This window comes from Heterodontus francisci, chromosome 36 (genome assembly GCF_036365525.1).
Source record: "Heterodontus francisci isolate sHetFra1 chromosome 36, sHetFra1.hap1, whole genome shotgun sequence".
NCBI classification, from domain to species: domain Eukaryota; kingdom Metazoa; phylum Chordata; class Chondrichthyes; order Heterodontiformes; family Heterodontidae; genus Heterodontus; species Heterodontus francisci.
Genome location: NC_090406.1, coordinates 47823793 through 47841015, shown reverse-complemented (window position 1 = coordinate 47841015; position 17223 = coordinate 47823793). Strand labels below are relative to the sequence as shown.

At 43.5% G+C, this 17223-nt stretch overlaps 1 protein-coding gene across 1 annotated transcript in view; it reads left to right on the top strand.

Annotated features, from left to right (window-relative positions):
* Positions 1 to 17223, top strand: part of LOC137351795 (calreticulin-like) — a 59266-nt gene that overhangs the window by 29106 nt on the left and 12937 nt on the right. Inside the window, exons 5-8 of the mRNA XM_068016638.1 lie at positions 1522 to 1731; positions 2242 to 2355; positions 6468 to 6611; positions 8259 to 8351. Of these exons, the coding sequence (XP_067872739.1) occupies positions 1522 to 1731; positions 2242 to 2355; positions 6468 to 6611; positions 8259 to 8351 (561 nt within the window). The remainder of the gene's footprint in view (positions 1 to 1521; positions 1732 to 2241; positions 2356 to 6467; positions 6612 to 8258; positions 8352 to 17223) is intronic.

Below are 17223 nucleotides of genomic sequence, written 5' to 3'. Positions count from 1 at the left end.
AATATGTTGCCCCCTACACCATTAGCTTTTCTTTTCTGCAATAACCTTGTGATGTGGCACCTTAACAAATGCCTTCTGGAAATCTAAGTACAATATATCCACCGGATCTTGACCACGGAACAATATGTGAACTGAGAAACCTGGAATGGTTAATGTTCAGAAGGTTTCAAATTGGCAGCAAATGCCATAGAATGGGGATAGATCCCAGTTTTATTTCTGATCTGCATTAAACAGACAGATGCCAAATGAAAGAAGAAATGTCTTGGAGCACAAGGAAAAACTTTGATTTTGGAGTACAGAACAGAATTTCAAAATTTGCCAATGAGACCAAACTTGGAGGAGTGGTAAACAATGAGGATAATACGAACCGCCTGCAACAGGGTATATAGGCTAGCAGAATGGGCAGACAAGTGGCACATGGAATTTAATATAGACAAGTCTGAGATGATGCATTTTGCCAGAAGGGATAGAGTAAGGCAATATAGGCTTAATGGTGCAGTTTTAAAGAGTGTGCAGGGACAGAGGGACTTGGGGGTGCATTTGAATAGATCTTTGAAGTTGGCAGGATGCATTTAGTGTGGTTAGCAAAGCATAGGGGATCTTTGGCTTCATAGAGGCATTGAGTACAAAAGCAGGGAAATTATGCTGAACCTTTTTATAAAGCTCTGGCTAGGCTCCAACTAAAGTATTTCATCCAGTTCTGGTCATCACACTTTAGGAAGGATGTGAGGGTCCTTGAGAGGGTGCCGAGGAGATTTACCAGAATGCTTCCAGGGATGAGGGATTTTAGTTACAAGGTTAGGTTGGAAAAGCTGGGGTTTTTCTCCCTGGAGAAAAGGAGATTGTTAGAAGTGTACAAGATTATGAGAGACTTAGATAAGGGAAAAACTGTTCTCATTAACTAATGGTACAAGGACGAAGACACAGATTGAAGGTTTTGGGCAAGAGATGTAGGGGGAATGTGAGAGAATTTTCTTTACGCAGTAGGTGTTAATGACCTGGAATTTGCTGCCCACGATGGTGTTGGAAGCGAAGACAATCAATGATTTCAGAAGGATATTGGATGGGCACATTAAGTTCTACAGAGATCGAGCAGGAGTCTGGGACTGGCTGAATTGTTCTGTGGAGAGCTAACATGGACTTGATAAACCGAATGGCCTCCTTCTATGCCGTAAATGGCTCTACACCCTCTGAAAGGGAATGCCATGCATGGGTGGTCCCATACCATAAACAGGAAGTTTATTGAAGAGCTTCATTAAGACCCTGTGTATTTTCCCTTTTCTCTCTTAAGTCTTCCAATGGCAATTTTGCATACAATTCTTTGCACTTTTTTCCTCTTTCTTACCAGGACAAACCTGGCTTCTGCTTGACACTTTTCTGCAGACGAACACAAATCAGTGCTATACCTCACTCTGCCACAGCAATACTTTGTGATTGACCATTGGGTTTCAAATTGGTTTACTTGACCCCACACAAGCTGAATGGCACCACTGTAAGTACCGTATTTATTGTACTTTGCAGGACGACGAGTTGACCCACCTCTACACACTGATCATCAAACCCGATCAGACATACCAAGTTAAGATCGACAATGCAAAAGTGGAGTCGGGTAATCTGGAGGATGATTGGGACTTCCTGCCAGTAAAGAAGATCAAGGATCCTGAGGTGACTAAGCCAGAGGACTGGGATGACCGAGAGACAATTGACGATGTTGATGACAAAAAGCCAGAGGTGAGATCGGAGAACTATGACCAGCTGTTGCCTTGGTCTACATATGGTTAATATGTATGATTGGTTACATACCCTCCATTGGTCCCAAGTGTTTACATGCTGCTGATGCTGAGTAGCGTTTCACAGTTATTGCAGCAAATGTTTAAATAGTACCATAATCCACCACAGCAAGTTTCTGCCATTATTTATGTTGGCAAAGCCATTGAGAGGGGAGTAGAAGATTGAGAATCTCGGACTGATGGTGTACCTCTTATTGGCAGAATTAAGAGCAGCGTAAATGGTCATAAAAGTGCATTACTTAGTGACTGGGAACTCTTACCTTTTCCTCAAAGTTACCAGCAGCAATGGATTTAATTGTAAAGTTAATCAGAAAAAAGCCTTAACTGGGAATGAACTGGCACAGCTGTGTATACATGTTGGTGTGAAAGCTGATGTTGCAAGACAGTTAGTGGAGGTGATAATTGTCTGTTCTGACCACGGCATCCTTTACCTCTCTACTAACAAATACAGGATTGGGATCAACCTGAGAACATTCCAGACCCAGATGCCAAGAAACCAGAGGATTGGGATGAAGAAATGGATGGGGAGTGGGAGCCTCCAATGATCCCAAACCCAGAATACAAGGTATGGAAGTAAAGCTGTTAGTATTGACTTAGCTTATTGGTTCTGTGTTTCTGTATTACGTAGAATTTACAGCATAGTAGAAACAGGCCATTTGACCCAAATGGTCTAGGTTTATGCTCCAGAGCCTTTTCCCACCCTACTTCATTTAACCCTATCAGCATATCTTTTTAATACTTTGTCCGTCATATACTTATTTAGATTTCCCTTAAATGCTGTTTTTCTCAACTACTCCATGTGGTAGCAAGTTCCAGGTTCTAACATATGAGATTCTGGGCTTTACAAATAGAGTACAAAAGCCAAAATGTTTTGCTAAAACTATATAAGACAATAGTTCAATCCCAGCTTGAATATTGTGTCCAATTCTGGGCACCAGACTTTAGAAAGGATGTGAAGGCTTTCGAGAGGGTACAGAAGAGGTTTATTAGAATAATTCCAGGGATGAGGGATTGCAGTTGCGTGGATAAACTGGGGTTGCTCTCACAGCAGAGGAGGCTAGGGGAGGCTTGATAGAGGTGCTTAAAATCCTGAAGGGTATACACAGAGTAAATAAAGAGAAACTGTTTGCAGTGGCTGAAAGCTCAAAAACCGGAGGGCACAGATTTAAGGTGATTGACAAAAGAAACCAAGACGACATAAGGAAAAAGGGTTTTATGCAATACGTAGTTAGGATTTATAATCTTTTTCTTTCTTTTGGGCCTCCTTATCTCGAGAGACAATGGATACGCGCCTGGAGGTGGTCAGTGGTTTGTCAAGCAGTGCCTGGAGTGGCTATAAAGGCCAATTCTGGAGTGACAGGCTCTTCCACAGGTGCTGCAGAGAAATTTGTTTGTTGGGGCTGTTGCACAGTTGGCTCTCCCCTTGCGCCTCTGTCTTTTTTCCTGCCAACTACTAAGTCTCTTCGACTCGCCACAATTTAGCCCTGTCTTTATGGCTGCCCGCCAGCTCTGGCGAATGCTGGCAACTGACTCCCACGACTTGTGATCAATGTCACACGATTTCATGTCGCGTTTGCAGACGTCTTTATAACGGAGACATGGACGGCCGGTGGGTCTGATACCAGTGGCGAGCTCGCTGTACAATGTGTCTTTGGGGATCCTGCCATCTTCCATGCGGCTCACATGGCCAAGCCATCTCAAGCGCCGCTGACTCAGTAGTGTGTATAAGCTGGGGATGTTGGCCGCTTCAAGGACTTCTGTGTTGGAGATATAGTCCTGCCACCTGCCACCGGATTTATAATGCACTGTCTGATAGCGTGATGGATAAAAAATTCAGTAGTAGCTTTCATAAGTTAATTGGATAAATAATTGAAGGAAAAAAATTGCAGGGATATGGAGAAAGAGGGGAGTAGTGGGACTAACTGGTTTGCTCTTCAAAAGAGCCAGTACAGACTCAGTGGGCTGAATGGCCTCCTTCTATGCTATAATATTCCATGATATTTTACCACTCTCTAGGTAAAGAAGTTTCTCCTGAATACCTTTTTTTTTAATTGGATTTATTAGTGAATATCTTGTATTTATGGCCCCTAGTTTTGGACTACCCCACAAGTGGAAACATCTTCTCTAAGTCTACTCTGCCAAACCCCTCCATGATTTTATAGAATCACAGAATGGTTACAGCATGGAAGGAGGCCGTTTGGCCTGCCCTGTCTGTGCCGGCTCCCTGCAAGTGCAACTGACTTAATCCCACTCCCCTGCCTTTTCCCTGTAGCCCTGCAGATTTTTTTCTTTTCAGATAATAATTCAGTTTTCTTTTGAAGACCATGATTGAATCTGCCTCCGCCACACTTTCACGTGGCGCATTCCAAATCCTAACCACTCGCTGCATAGAAATATTTTTCTTTATCTCACCTCTTGCTTTTTTTTTTTCCAATAACCTTCAATCAGTGTCCTCTAGTTCTTGCTCCTTCTGCCAGTGGGAACAGTTTCTCCTTATCTACTCTGTCCAGACACCTCATCATTTTGAAAATCTCGACTAAATCTCCCCTTTGACCACCTCTTCGCCAAGGAGAACAGCCCCAGCTTCTCCAATCTATCCACGTAACTGAAATTCCTCATTCTGGAACCATTCCTGTGAATCTTTTCTGCACCCTTTTCTGCCTTCACATGCTTCCTAAAATGTGGTGCCCAGAACTGGACACAATACTCCAGTTTAGGCTGAGCCAGTGTTTTATACAGGTTTATCATTACTTCCTTGTTCTTGCACACTACACCCCTATTTATAAAGCCCAGGATCCTGTATGCTTTATTAACTGCACTCTCAACCTGCCGTGCAGCCTTCAGTGATTTGTGGAGATATACCTCCAGGTCCCTCTGCTACTGCACCCCTTTAGAATTGTACCCTTTAATTTATATTGCCTCTCCTCATTCTTCCTACCAAAATGAATCACTTCACACTTTTCTGCATTAAATTTCATCTGCCATTTGTCCACCCATTCCACCAGCCTGTCTATGTCCTCTTGAAATCTATCACTATCCTCACATTTCACAATGCTTCCAAGTTTTGCATCAGCCACTAATTTTGAAATTGTGCACCGTACACCCATGTCTAGGTCGTTAATACATTTCAAGAAAAGCAGTGGTCCTATTCCTGACCGCTGGGGAACCCTTCTATATACCTTCCTCCAGTCCAAAAGATAACCGTTCACAACTACTCTGTTTCCTGTCACTTGGTTGATCTTCTATCCATACTGCTACTGTCCCTTTTTATTCCATGGGCTCTAATTTTGCTGAGAAGCCTGTTATGTGGCACTTTATCATATGCCTTTTGGAAGTCTATGTACACCACATCAACTGAATTATGCCCCTTCTCATCAAAAAACTCAAGCAGATTAGTTAAGCAAAATTTGCTCTTAACAGATCCATGCTGGCTTTCCTTTAATTAATCCACATTGGTCCGAGTGACTATTCATTTTGTCCTGAATTATCATCTCTGAAAGCTTTCCTACCACTGAGGTTAAACTGGCTGGCCTGTAGTTGCTGGGTTTGTCCTTAGGCCCTTTTTGAACAAGGGTGCAACATTTGCAATTCTCCAGTCCTCTGGCACCACCCTTCTATCTGAAGGAGGATTGGAAGATTATGGCCAGTGTCTCTGCAATTTCCACTCTTACTTCCTTCAGTATCCTCGGATGCATCTCATCTGGTTCTGGTGACTTACCTGCTTTAAGTACAGACAGCCTATCTAATACCTCTTCTATATCAATTTTTAGCCCATCCAGTGTCTCGACTTTCACCATGTCTTGGGCAGCATCATCTTCTTTGGTAAAGACAGATGCAAAGTACTCATTTAGTACCTCAGTCATGCCCACTGCCTCCATGCGTAAATCCCCTTTTAGGTCCCTAATCGGCGGCCTCCTTTTAATATTTATGTGCCTATAGAAGACTTTTAGATTCCCTTTTTATGTTAGCTGTCAGTCTCTTCTCCTGCTGTTTGCTGTTCCTTTGTTTATTCACTTCCCCTCTGAACCTTCCATATTCTTGTTCTCAATTGTATTATCCACCTGACATCTGTCATACAAACCTTTTTTTTTCTGTTTCATCTTACTCTCATCATCCAGGGAGCTCTGGATCTGCTTGCCCTACTTTTTCCTCTCGTGGGAATGTACCTAAACTCTACCTGAACTATCTCCTCTTGAAAGGCAACCCATTGTTCAGTTGCAATTTTGCCTGCCAATCTTCGATTCCAATTTACTTGGGCCAGATCCATTCTCATTCCATTGAAGATGGCTGTCCCTCAGTTAATTATCTTTACTGTGGATTGTTCCTTAGTTCTTTTATGTAGCTAACCTAAATCTTTATGATGCTATGGTCGCTGTCCCCTAAATGTTCCCCTGCTAATAATTCAGGCACTTGACCCGCCACATTCACCAGAACCAGATCCAGCAATGTCTCCTTTCTCATTGGACTGGAAACATACTGATCTATAAAATCCTTCTGAACACACTCTGGACTCTCTCTGCCCTGTGCACTATTACGATCCCAGTCTATATTGGGATAATTAAAGTCCCCTATTATAACTACTCTATAATTCTGATAGTATTGATGCTCTGCTTTACAGACCTGGGATCTTGTATGTTGCACTAAACATTGGCAAATTTGATTTTTTTTTTAACCTAGGGTGAATGGAAACCAAAACAAATAAAAAACCCCAATTACAAAGGTGCCTGGGTCCACCCAGAGATCGACAATCCCGAGTATGCTCCTGACAGCAACATCTACAGATTTCAGAACATTGGCGTGATTGGACTGGACCTATGGCAGGTCAGTAATGGGCAGTGGTCCTGATTTGGCTTCAGTATGATTTATAGCAATAAATACATTGGGAGTACTCCGGGCTGTAAACCTACCCCCGCTGTCGTTCGTTAGCAGTAGGTCTGCTCCTCAAATATCATCAGGTCTGGCCTTTTGTCCTAACAGTAAATCTACAGAAGTGTGGAATGCACTAACACAGTCACACCACCATGGCTGTCTTATAAACGGTTAGAGAGAATTCTGATTAGCATCCTTGTTCGTCTTTTCCAGTTCAGACCTTGAGTGCTGACAACCTAATCTTGGTAACTGGTTTGGAGAAGTCACTGAACTGGATGCCATAAAGGAGTTCGATTAATTCACATCCTGCTGAAATCATACAGGTTCTCTAATACTCCAGGTTCAAGATGATGTCTTTATTGAAGTGTAAATTCAACTCCTGCACTCCTGTTCGCTCTGGATAGCTGTACTACAGCAGCTGGTATTGCAATAGGGCTGCTACAGTTAAATTCATTGCCTCTGAGCAAGGAAGACGATAGTCCTGTTTCTGAACACTATTTAAGGTGTCAGCTGTTGCCTCGGAGTCAGAAGATCGTAGGTTCAAGTCCCACGACTGAGAATTTATCACATAATATAGACTGACACTTCATTGCAGTACTGAGGGAGTGCTGCACTGTCGGAAATGCTGTCTTTCAGATAGGATGTTAAAGCAAGTGGACATAAACGATCCCTTGGCATCATGTTGAAGAAGAGCTGGAGAGTTCTCCTCATTGTCCTAGCCAATACACTTAAAAAAAAAAAAAAGTACTTCATTGGTTTTTGTATGTCCTGAAGGTGCTTACAAGTTCTTTATTTCTTTCAGTGAATCCAGCTTCGTGTAGGTATTGTTTGAAGGAAAATGGAGTTTTGTGACGCCCCACAGAGGATTTAAAATTGAGGCCCCAATATTAAAGGGTGCAGTATGTTATACTGGCTCCGAGAAAGCCTCTGGGATCAGTGCTCAATCCAATCCCCACTGGATGAAATGTCAGAGTCCTCAGACTCAGCCCAGCACCTGGTGATCGTGGAGCTGTGGCACACTGTCAAAAATTGACCCTTTTACTCAAAGATCAGAATGATCAGTGTAGGATGTGGAGATTGAAGCATTAGATGACCCTGAGCTGATCTTTGGATTAACTTTGGCTGTGCTATTCCTGAACTGACCTGTAGTTTCAGCAAAGGGGTTTGACTCCAGTTGCCAAGAGTAGTGAGGATGAAGGTGTCAGCCTTGGTTCAGTGCTAGCACCCACTCCTGAGTCTCACTCAAGAGACTTAACACTTCAACACTGAGACGCCACACTGTCTGAAGTGCTGTCTTTCGTCCAACTGCAGTAATTCTAATACAATTCCAAAGGTGACATTTCCTGTCTAGTCCATTGCCTGGTTTCTTGTTACTCTAATCATAGTTGTTGTAAGTATATTATTACGGAGCTGAATTCTCAGTTTCCTAGTTTGTGAGATGGTTTCAATGACTCCTTGAAAAGTAACAGAACATATCAGTTTGTGACATTGTTACTGCAAATGTATTGAAATTGATTTGCAGGGAAATTACACACCTGGTATGTGTCAGATAACAAGAGCAGCCAGTTCAAGGACTTTATCCTGATTTTTGTTTCACAGGTGAAATCAGGAACTATTTTTGACAACTTTCTCATCACCGATGATGAAAAATATGCAGAAGAGTCTGGCCGTAAGACCTGGGGAAAGACAAAGGTGAGGTGGTTGTGAATTGGAGATGGAATGGGGGAAATAATTCTGAGACAATCAGCTACTTTAGTTAACTGTATTAATATTTTGGTTTTGCGACACTTTGTCTTGTAGCGTAAATGGATTTGTACTCCCATTCATAACACTCAAATACTGGTGGGGGCCTGGCAGTGGGTCCCCTGCTTGCTTTATCAACCATGAAGGTAATATGGTGGGGGTGGTAGAGGAAAATAAAATGTAACACAGGCCTCATCACAATCAAGAGTATTAACTGCTATAAAGCAGTGACATTTGTTTACTTTGCTCCTTTTCTCTTTTCCTTTTTTGGGCTGTGGTTGCCCCTTACCGAATGACTATGTATACCTCAAAAGCAAGTTAGACTGTGAAGCGTGTCGCAGTTGAGAATGGCCCTGTCCTTAACTGATTCTGCACATGCCCACTTTCCAACGGAGACCACATATAATGATACAAACTGACTTTTTTTTCTTTCCAATGCCCCTGTTAGAATCATAGACTAGAAGAGCACAGAAGGTGGCCATTTCGCCCATCGAGCCTGTGCTGGCTCTTTTGAAGAATAATTGTTAGTCCTATGGCCCCACCCTTTCCCCTAATCACTGCAATTTTTTCTCCTTCAAGTATTTATCCAACAACACCATTTTGGAGGCTACTGTTAAATCTACATAGTCACCACTCTTATCAGGCAGTGCATTCCAAATCCTAGTCACTCATATAAAAAAAAATGTACTCATGTTGCCAAGCACCTTAAATCTGTGCCCTCTGGTCATCGATCCTTCAGTCATTGCAAAACAGTTTCTCTTTATTTAGTCCATCTAAACCCTTCATGATTTTAAACACCTAACAGTTCTCCCCACCCCCCCACCTTCTATACTCTAAGGAGAAGTTACCACCATTCCTATAATCCCATCTGCTATTTTCTGAATAAATCCATTATGTGGTACTTTATCAGATGCCTTTTGAAAGTTAATGGCATGCATGACCCAGTAGAGGCTGGGTGTTTGAATATAATCAAGGCTGAGTTAGATAGATTCTTGATAGACAAGGGAGTCTAGCATTATGGGGGGCAGATAGGAAAGTGGAGTTGAGGCCACAATCAAATCAGCCATGATCTTATCAAATGGTGGAGCGAACTCGAGGGGCTGAATGGCCTACTCCTGCTCCTAATTCATATGTTTGTTTGTATGTTCTCTCTCTCTCTCTGACATTCTCTGTCTCTCTCTCTGTCTCTCTCTCTGTCTCTCTCTCTGTCTCTCTCTCTGTCTCTCTCTCTGTCTCTCTCTCTGTCTCTCTCTCTGTCTCTCTCTCTCTGTCTCTCTGTCTCTCTGTCTCTCTCTGTCTCTCTGTCTCTCTGTCTCTCTCTGTCTCTCTCTGTCTCTCTCTGACATTCTCTCTCTCTCTCTCTCTCTCTCTCTCTCTGTCTCTCTCTGTCTCTCTCTGACATTCTCTCTCTCTCTCTCTCTGTCTCTCTCTGTCTCTCTCTGTCTCTCTCTGACATTCTCTCTCTCTCTCTCTCTGACATTCTCTCTCTCTCTCTCTCTCTCTCTCTCTCTGACATTCTCTGTCTCTCTCTCTGTCTCTCTCTCTGTCTCTCTCTCTGTCTCTCTCTCTGTCTGTCTCTCTGTCTCTCTCTCTGTCTCTGTCTCTCTGTCTCTCTGTCTCTCTGTCTCTCTGTCTCTCTGTCTCTCTCTGTCTCTCTGTCTCTCTCTGTCTCTCTCTGTCTCTCTGTCTCTCTCTGTCTCTCTCTGACATTCTCTCTCTCTCTCTCTCTGTCTCTCTCTGTCTCTCTCTGACATTCTCTCTCTCTCTCTCTCTGTCTCTCTCTGTCTCTCTCTGACATTCTCTCTCTCTCTCTCTCTGTCTCTCTCTGTCTCTCTCTGTCTCTCTCTGACATTCTCTCTCTCTCTCTCTCTGACATTCTCTCTCTCTCTCTCTCTCTCTCTCTCTCTCTCTCTGACATTCTCTCTCTCTCTCCTGTTATCCTGTGGAGTTTCATTCTCAGTCATGCATGTTCAGAAAGGTCTGTGCATCGTACAGCACCTTTAGCCCTTCATTTTACTGGCTGTAAACTTTGTTTCCCCCACTGCCCCATTGATCGTCCTTATGTGCTAATATCACTTGAGTTCTTGAAAAGAGGCAGCTAATGGACATGGGATTGTACAGGAGGGAGCAGCAAAGTGCAGAAATGCAGTTGTTGTAGGTGATTCCGTAGTTAGGGGGACAGATAGGCATTTCTGTAACTGTTACCGTGAGTCCCGCATAGTGTGTTGCCTCCCTGGTGCCAGGGTAAAGGACATCAGAGAGGGTGCAAGATATTCTGCAGGGGGAAGAGTGAGCCAGAAGTTGTGGTACACATTGGTACTAATAACATAGCTAGGCAGGTGTTGAGGTCCTACGGTCAGATTTTGAGGAGCTAGGGAAGAAGTTAAGAGTAGGACCTTGAAGGTAGTAATCTCTGGATTACTCCCTGTGCTATGGGCTAGTGAGAGTTGAAATAGGGAGGATCAATGCGTGGTTTGAAGCATGGTGCAGGAGGGAGGGCTTCAGATTCTTGGGGCATTGGGACCAGTTTTGGGGCAGGAGGCACCATCAAGAGATGGGTTGCACCTCAACAGGACTGGGACCAATGACCCCACGTAGAGATTCACGAGTGTGGTTGGGAGGGTATAAACTAGATTGTCAGGGGGATGGACACCAGCATATACAAGTAGAAAAGAGGAATAAGGTGCATAATGTGTGAGTGTTAAACAGTACTAGAGAAGGGAGTAGTTCCATATTAGCTGGGAGTGGACTGAAAAGGACTATGAGGAATGCAAAGACTGGATTACAATGCATATGTATAAACGCACAAAGTGTGGTAAATAAGGTTGGTGAGCTACAAGCACATTTAGCAGTATGGGACTATGATGTGGTGTAAATAATGGAAACATTGCTTAAAATAGCAAGGACTGGGTGCTTAATATACAAGGATATGAAGTGTTCAGCAAAGATAGAGGAGGGTAAAAAGGAGGTGGGGTGGCAATACTGATTAGGGAAGATATTGCAGTGTTGGAAAGGGATGATGTTCTTGAAGGGGTAGGACAGAATCCATTTGGTTAGAGTTGAGGAGCACAAAAGGTATGATCATGTTACTAGGGATATTCTACAGACCTCCAAGTAGTGAGGGAGAGATAGAGGAGCATATTTGCAGGGAAATCAGAGATGTGAAAGAACTATGTTGTGATATATTGGGGGAACTTTAATTCCCAAATATCGATTGGGATAATTTGAGTAAAGGGTAATGAGGGGGACAGACAGACTATGATGAAACAAAAAGGGGGTGTATGATGCATGTCAGGTGAATTCATCAAGTGAGAACCAGGCCACATACAATTAGTTGAGAGGGGAGGTGAAGAGGAAAATAAGACAGGCAGAGCGAGCATATGAGAATAGAATGGCAGTCAACATAAAAGGGAAGCCAAAGTGTAATTGTAAGTGAGCAGTAAGAGGTGGAGCAGTCCCTAGTAGGGACAGAGAGGGTAATACATGCTTAGAAGTGCGGGGCAAGACTAATGTATCAGTGTTCACTAAGTATAAAGTACTTATTAAGAAAACGGAATCTGACGAAATATCAGTGGAAGTGGAGAGAGTAGAGGCAATGGATAGGATAAAAATTGAGACGGGGGAGGTACTGAAAAGGCTGGCTATGCTTTGGGTAGATAAGTCACCTGATCCAATGGCTTGCATCCCAGGTTGCGAAAGGAAGTGGGGGATGGAGATAGTGGATGGGTTTGCCATAAACTTCCAATCTTCCCTGGATATGGGGGAAGTGCCAGAGGATTGGAGAGTGGCAAATGTGACACCCTTATTCAAGAAAGGGTGTAAGGACAGTCCAAGCAACTACAGGCCAACGCCTGTGGTGGGCAAGGTTTCGGGAACAATCAGGGAAAATATCAATGGACACTTAGAGGTGCAAGTTAATTAAGGAGAGCCAGCACGGATCATGCTTGACTAATTGAGTTTTTTGATGGAGTAACACAGAAGGCAGATAAAGAGAATGGCGCGGATGAAGTTTATATGAATTTTAAGAAAGCATTTGTTCAGGTACCACATAAGAGGCTGGTTAACAGAATTGAGGCTCATGGAATAGGAGGGTCCTTGTCCAATTGGATTAAAAATTGGCTTAAGGACAGAAAACAGCAAGTCAACATACGAACATCTGAATTAGGAGCAGGAGTAGGCCCCTCGAGCCTGCTCCGCCATTCAATAAGATCATGGCTGATCTGATTGTAACCTCGACTCCGCATTCCTGACTATCTCAATAACCTTTCACCACCCTTGCTTATCAAGAATCGATCTATCTAATATTTAAAGACTATGTTTTCACTGTCTTTTTTGTTTGAGGAAGAGTTCCAAAGATTCACGACGTCAGAACAAATTTACCTCATCACTGTTTTAAATGGGCCATCCCTTATTTTTAATTAGTGACCCCTGGTTCTCTCTTCTCCCACAAGGGGAAACATCCTTTCCACATCCATCCTATCAAGACCTCTCAGGATCTTACACATTTCAATCAAGTCGTCTCTTACTCTTCTAAACTCCAGTGGATACAAGCCTAGCCTGTCCAACCAAGTTGTAGTAAACGGTTGTTTTTCAGACTGGAGGATGGTAGTCAGTGTTGGGACCACTGCATTTGTGCTATACATATATGACTTGCATATTGGAATGCAGAGTAGAATCTCAAAATTTGCTTACGACACCAAATTTGGAGTACGGCAAACAGTGAGGATGATGGGGGCGGCGCAGTGGTTAGCACCGCAGCCTCACAGCTCCAGTGACCTGGGTTCAGTTCTGGGTACTGCCTGTGTGGAGTTTGCAAGTTCTGCCTGTGACTGCGTGGGTTTCCTCCGGGTGCTCCGGTTTCCTCCCACATCCAAAGACTTGCGGGTTGATAGGTAAATTGGCCATTGTAAATTGCCCCGAGTGTAGGTGGTAGGAGAATTGAGGGAATGTGAGGGAAAAATGGGATTAATGTAGGATTAGTATAAATGGGTGGTTGATGGTCGGCGCAGACTCGGTGGGCTGAAGGGCCTGTTTCAGTGCTGTATTTCTCTATGACTCTATGATATGAACTGCCTGCAACAGGACTTAGGCTAGCGGAGTGGGCAAACAGGTGGCAGATGGAATTTAATACTGACCAGTGTGAGGTGATGCATTTTGGCAGAAGGAATAGGGAGAGGCAATATATACTTCATGGCACAGTTCTAAAGAATGTACAGAAACGGAGGGACCTGGGGGTGCATGTGCATTGATCTTTGAAGGTGGCAGGACATATTGAGAGAGTGGTTAGTAAAGCATATGGGATCTTGGGCTTCATAAATGGAGGCATTGACTACAAAAGCAGGGAAGTTATTCTGAAATAATACCAAAAAATGCTGGAACTACTCAGCAGGTCTGGCAGCATCTGCAGAGAGAGCAGCAAAGTTAACATTTCAGGTCAGTGACCTTTCATCAGAACTGGCAAAGGTTAGAAATGTAATAGATTTTTAGTAAATAAAGTGGGGGTGGGGCAAAAGAGAACTAATGGGAAGGTGTTGATAGGACAGAGGGTCACAGAGAATAACTGACGAGGTCATGGGGCAAAGACAAAGTGTGTTAATAGTGTGGTGAAAGACAGTGTTAGCGCAAAGAGGGTGTTAAATGATAGAATAATGAAAGCCCTAGCCTAAAGCATAATATGAAAAAAAAAGTGTAATGATGAAACAAACTGAAATTAAAAAAAAAAAAATACAAAGTAAAACAAAAAAGAAAGGGGTGGGGGGGGGGGGGTGATGTGGGGCAGTCATGCTCTGAAATGATTGAACTCAATGTTCAGTCCGACAGGCTGTAGTGTGGCTAATCGGTAAATGAGATGCTGTTCCTCGAGCTTGCATTGATGTTCACTGGAACACGGCGGATATCCCAGGACAGAGATGTGGGCATGAGAGCAGGGGGGTGTGTTGAAATGGCAAGCGACAGGAAGCTCGGGGTTATGTTTTCGGACTGAGCGGAGGCGTTTCACAAAGCGGTCACCCAATCTGCGTTTGTGGTCTCCTCTACATTGGGGAGACCATTGTGAGCAGCGAATACAGTATACTAAATTGAAAGAAGTACAAGTAAATCGCTGCTTCACCTGAAAGGAGTGTTTGGGGCCTTGGATAGTGAGGAGAGAGGAGGTAAAAGGGCAGGTATTACACCTCCTGCGATTGCATGGGAAGGGGACGAGGTGTTGGGGGTAGTGGACCAGGGTGTCGTGGAGGGAACAATCCCTGTGGAAGGGGAAGGGAAGAAGCATTTGGTAGTGGTATCACGCTGGAAATGGCGGAGGATGATCCTCTGGATGTGGAGGCTGGTGGGTTGGAAAATGAGGACAAGGGGGAACTCTGTCATGGTTCTGGGAGGGAGGGGAAGGGGTGAGAGCAGAGGTGCGCGAAATGGGCCAGACGCGGTTGAGGGCCCTGTCAACCACAGTGGGTGGGAATCCTTGGTTAAGGAAAAGAAGTTATTCTGAACCTTTTGTAAGGCTATGGTTGGGCCCAAAATGGGGTTTTGCATCCAGTTTTGGTCACCAGACTTTAGGAAGGACGTGAGGGTCCTTGAGAACGTGCAGAGAAGATTTGCCCTGATGGTTCCAGGCATGGACGATTTTAGTTATAAGGTTAAGTTGGGAAAGCTGGATTTGTTCTCCTTTGAGCAAAGGCGATTGAGGGGAGATTTAATAGAAGTGTCAAGATTAGTCTCGCAGGGAGATTTGCTAGTGCTGTTGGGGAGGATTTAAACTAGCTTGTTGGGGGATGGGAACCTGAGGGGTAGCTCAAATTGGAAATAAAGCTGGTAACGGGAGGTAGAAAAGTAGCAAGCGACATTAGAAGGCAGGCGAAACAAAAGCGAACATCAACTAGGCTTAGAATGCAGAATAATGTCAAGAAAACAAGGTTAAGGGCACTCTACCTGAATGCACGCAACATTCACAACAAGGTAGATGATTTAAAGGCACAAACAAAGGTAAATGGGTATGATCCAATTGCCATAACAGAAACGTGGCTACAGGGTGACCAAGACTGGGAACTGTATATTCAAGGATATTCAACATTTAGGAAGGACAGATGAAAAGGAGGTGGTGTTGCACTGATAAGGGATGGGATCAGTACATTAGTAAAGGAGGATCTCCGATCGTAAGAACAAAATGTGGAATCATTTTGTTTGGGTGGAGCTAAGAAACAGCAAGGGGCAGCAATCATTGGTAGGATTTGTTTATAGGCCACCAAATAGTAGTGGTAGTGTAGGGCATGGTATTAGTCAGGAGATTGGAGAAGTATGTAGCATGGATAATACAGTAATCACGAGTGACTTAAATCTGCATATAGACTGGGTGAACCTAATGAGCACTAATGCTGTGGAGGAAAAGTTTCTGGAGTGCGTTAGGGATGGTTGTTGTATGTTGAGGAACTGATTACAAAGTGAGGTAGATCAATCTGAAGCCAGGGTGTTAAATTTGAACAAAGGAAATGATGAAGGTATAAGGGGCAAATTGGCTGAGGTGGATTGGGAAAATACATTAAGAATATGACAGTACATGGGCAATGGATAGTCTTCACAGAATTATTACATAGTTTACAGCAACTATACATTCCTTCAAGGCACAAAAAACCCCAAAGGAAAAGGCAGTCAACCATGGATGACAAAGGAAGTTAACGATTGTATAAGATTAAAATAAGATAGGGTGGCGCAGTGGTTAGCACTGCAGCCTCACAGCTCCAGGGACCCGGGTTCGATTCTGGGTACTGCCTGTGTGGAGTTTGCAAGTTCTCCCTGTGTCTGCGTGGGTTTTCTCCGGGTGCTCCGGTTTCCTCCCACAAGCCAAAAGACTTGCAGGTTGGTAGGTAAATTGGCCATTATAAATTGTCATTAGTATAAGTAGGTGGTAGGGAAATATAGGGACAGGTGGGGATGTTTGGTAGGAATATGGGATTCGTGTAGGATTAGTATAAATGGGTGGTTGATGGTCGGCACAGACTCGGTGGGCCGAAGGGCCTGTTTCAGTGCTGTATCTCTAATCTAAAAGGCCTATAAATTTGCCAGAAATAGTAGTAAACCCAAGGCTTGGCAGGATTTTAGAATACATGGAAGGACAAAGAAACTGATAAAGAAGTGGAGAATAGAATATGAATGTAAACTAGAAAAAACATAAAAACAGACTGTAAAAACGTTTATAGCAACATAAAAAGGAAACCGGTGAGGATGTGGTAGGGAATATGGGATTAATGTAGGATTAGTATAAATGGGTGGTTGTTGGTCGACACAGACTCGGTGGGCCGAAGGGCCTGTTTCAGTGCTGTATCTCTATGATTCTATGAAACGTTTGGCTAAGACAAATGTGGGTCCGTTACAGGCAGAGTCAGGAGAATTTATAATCTGGAATAGAGAAATGGCAGAGAAGCTAAATGATTACTTTGTGCCTGTCTTCACTGAGGAAGATACAATAAATCTCCCAGAATTTAAGATCCAAGGGACTAGGGAGAATGAGAAATTGAAGGAAATTAGTATTAAGAAGGTTGTATTGGAGAAATTTAATGGGGCTGAAGGTTTATAAGTCCCCGGGACCTGATATTCTACGTCCCTGAGTGTTGAAAGAGGTAGCTATGGAGATAGTGGATGCATTGGTGGTGATCTTCCAAAATTCTATAGATTCTGGAATGTTTCCTGCAGATTGGAAGGTAGCAAATGTCACCCCACTATTTAAGAAGGGAGGGAGAGAGAAACCAGTGAATTACAGACCTGTTAGCCTTACATCAGTAGTAGGGAAAATGCTAGAATCTATTCTAAAGGATGTGATAAATGGACA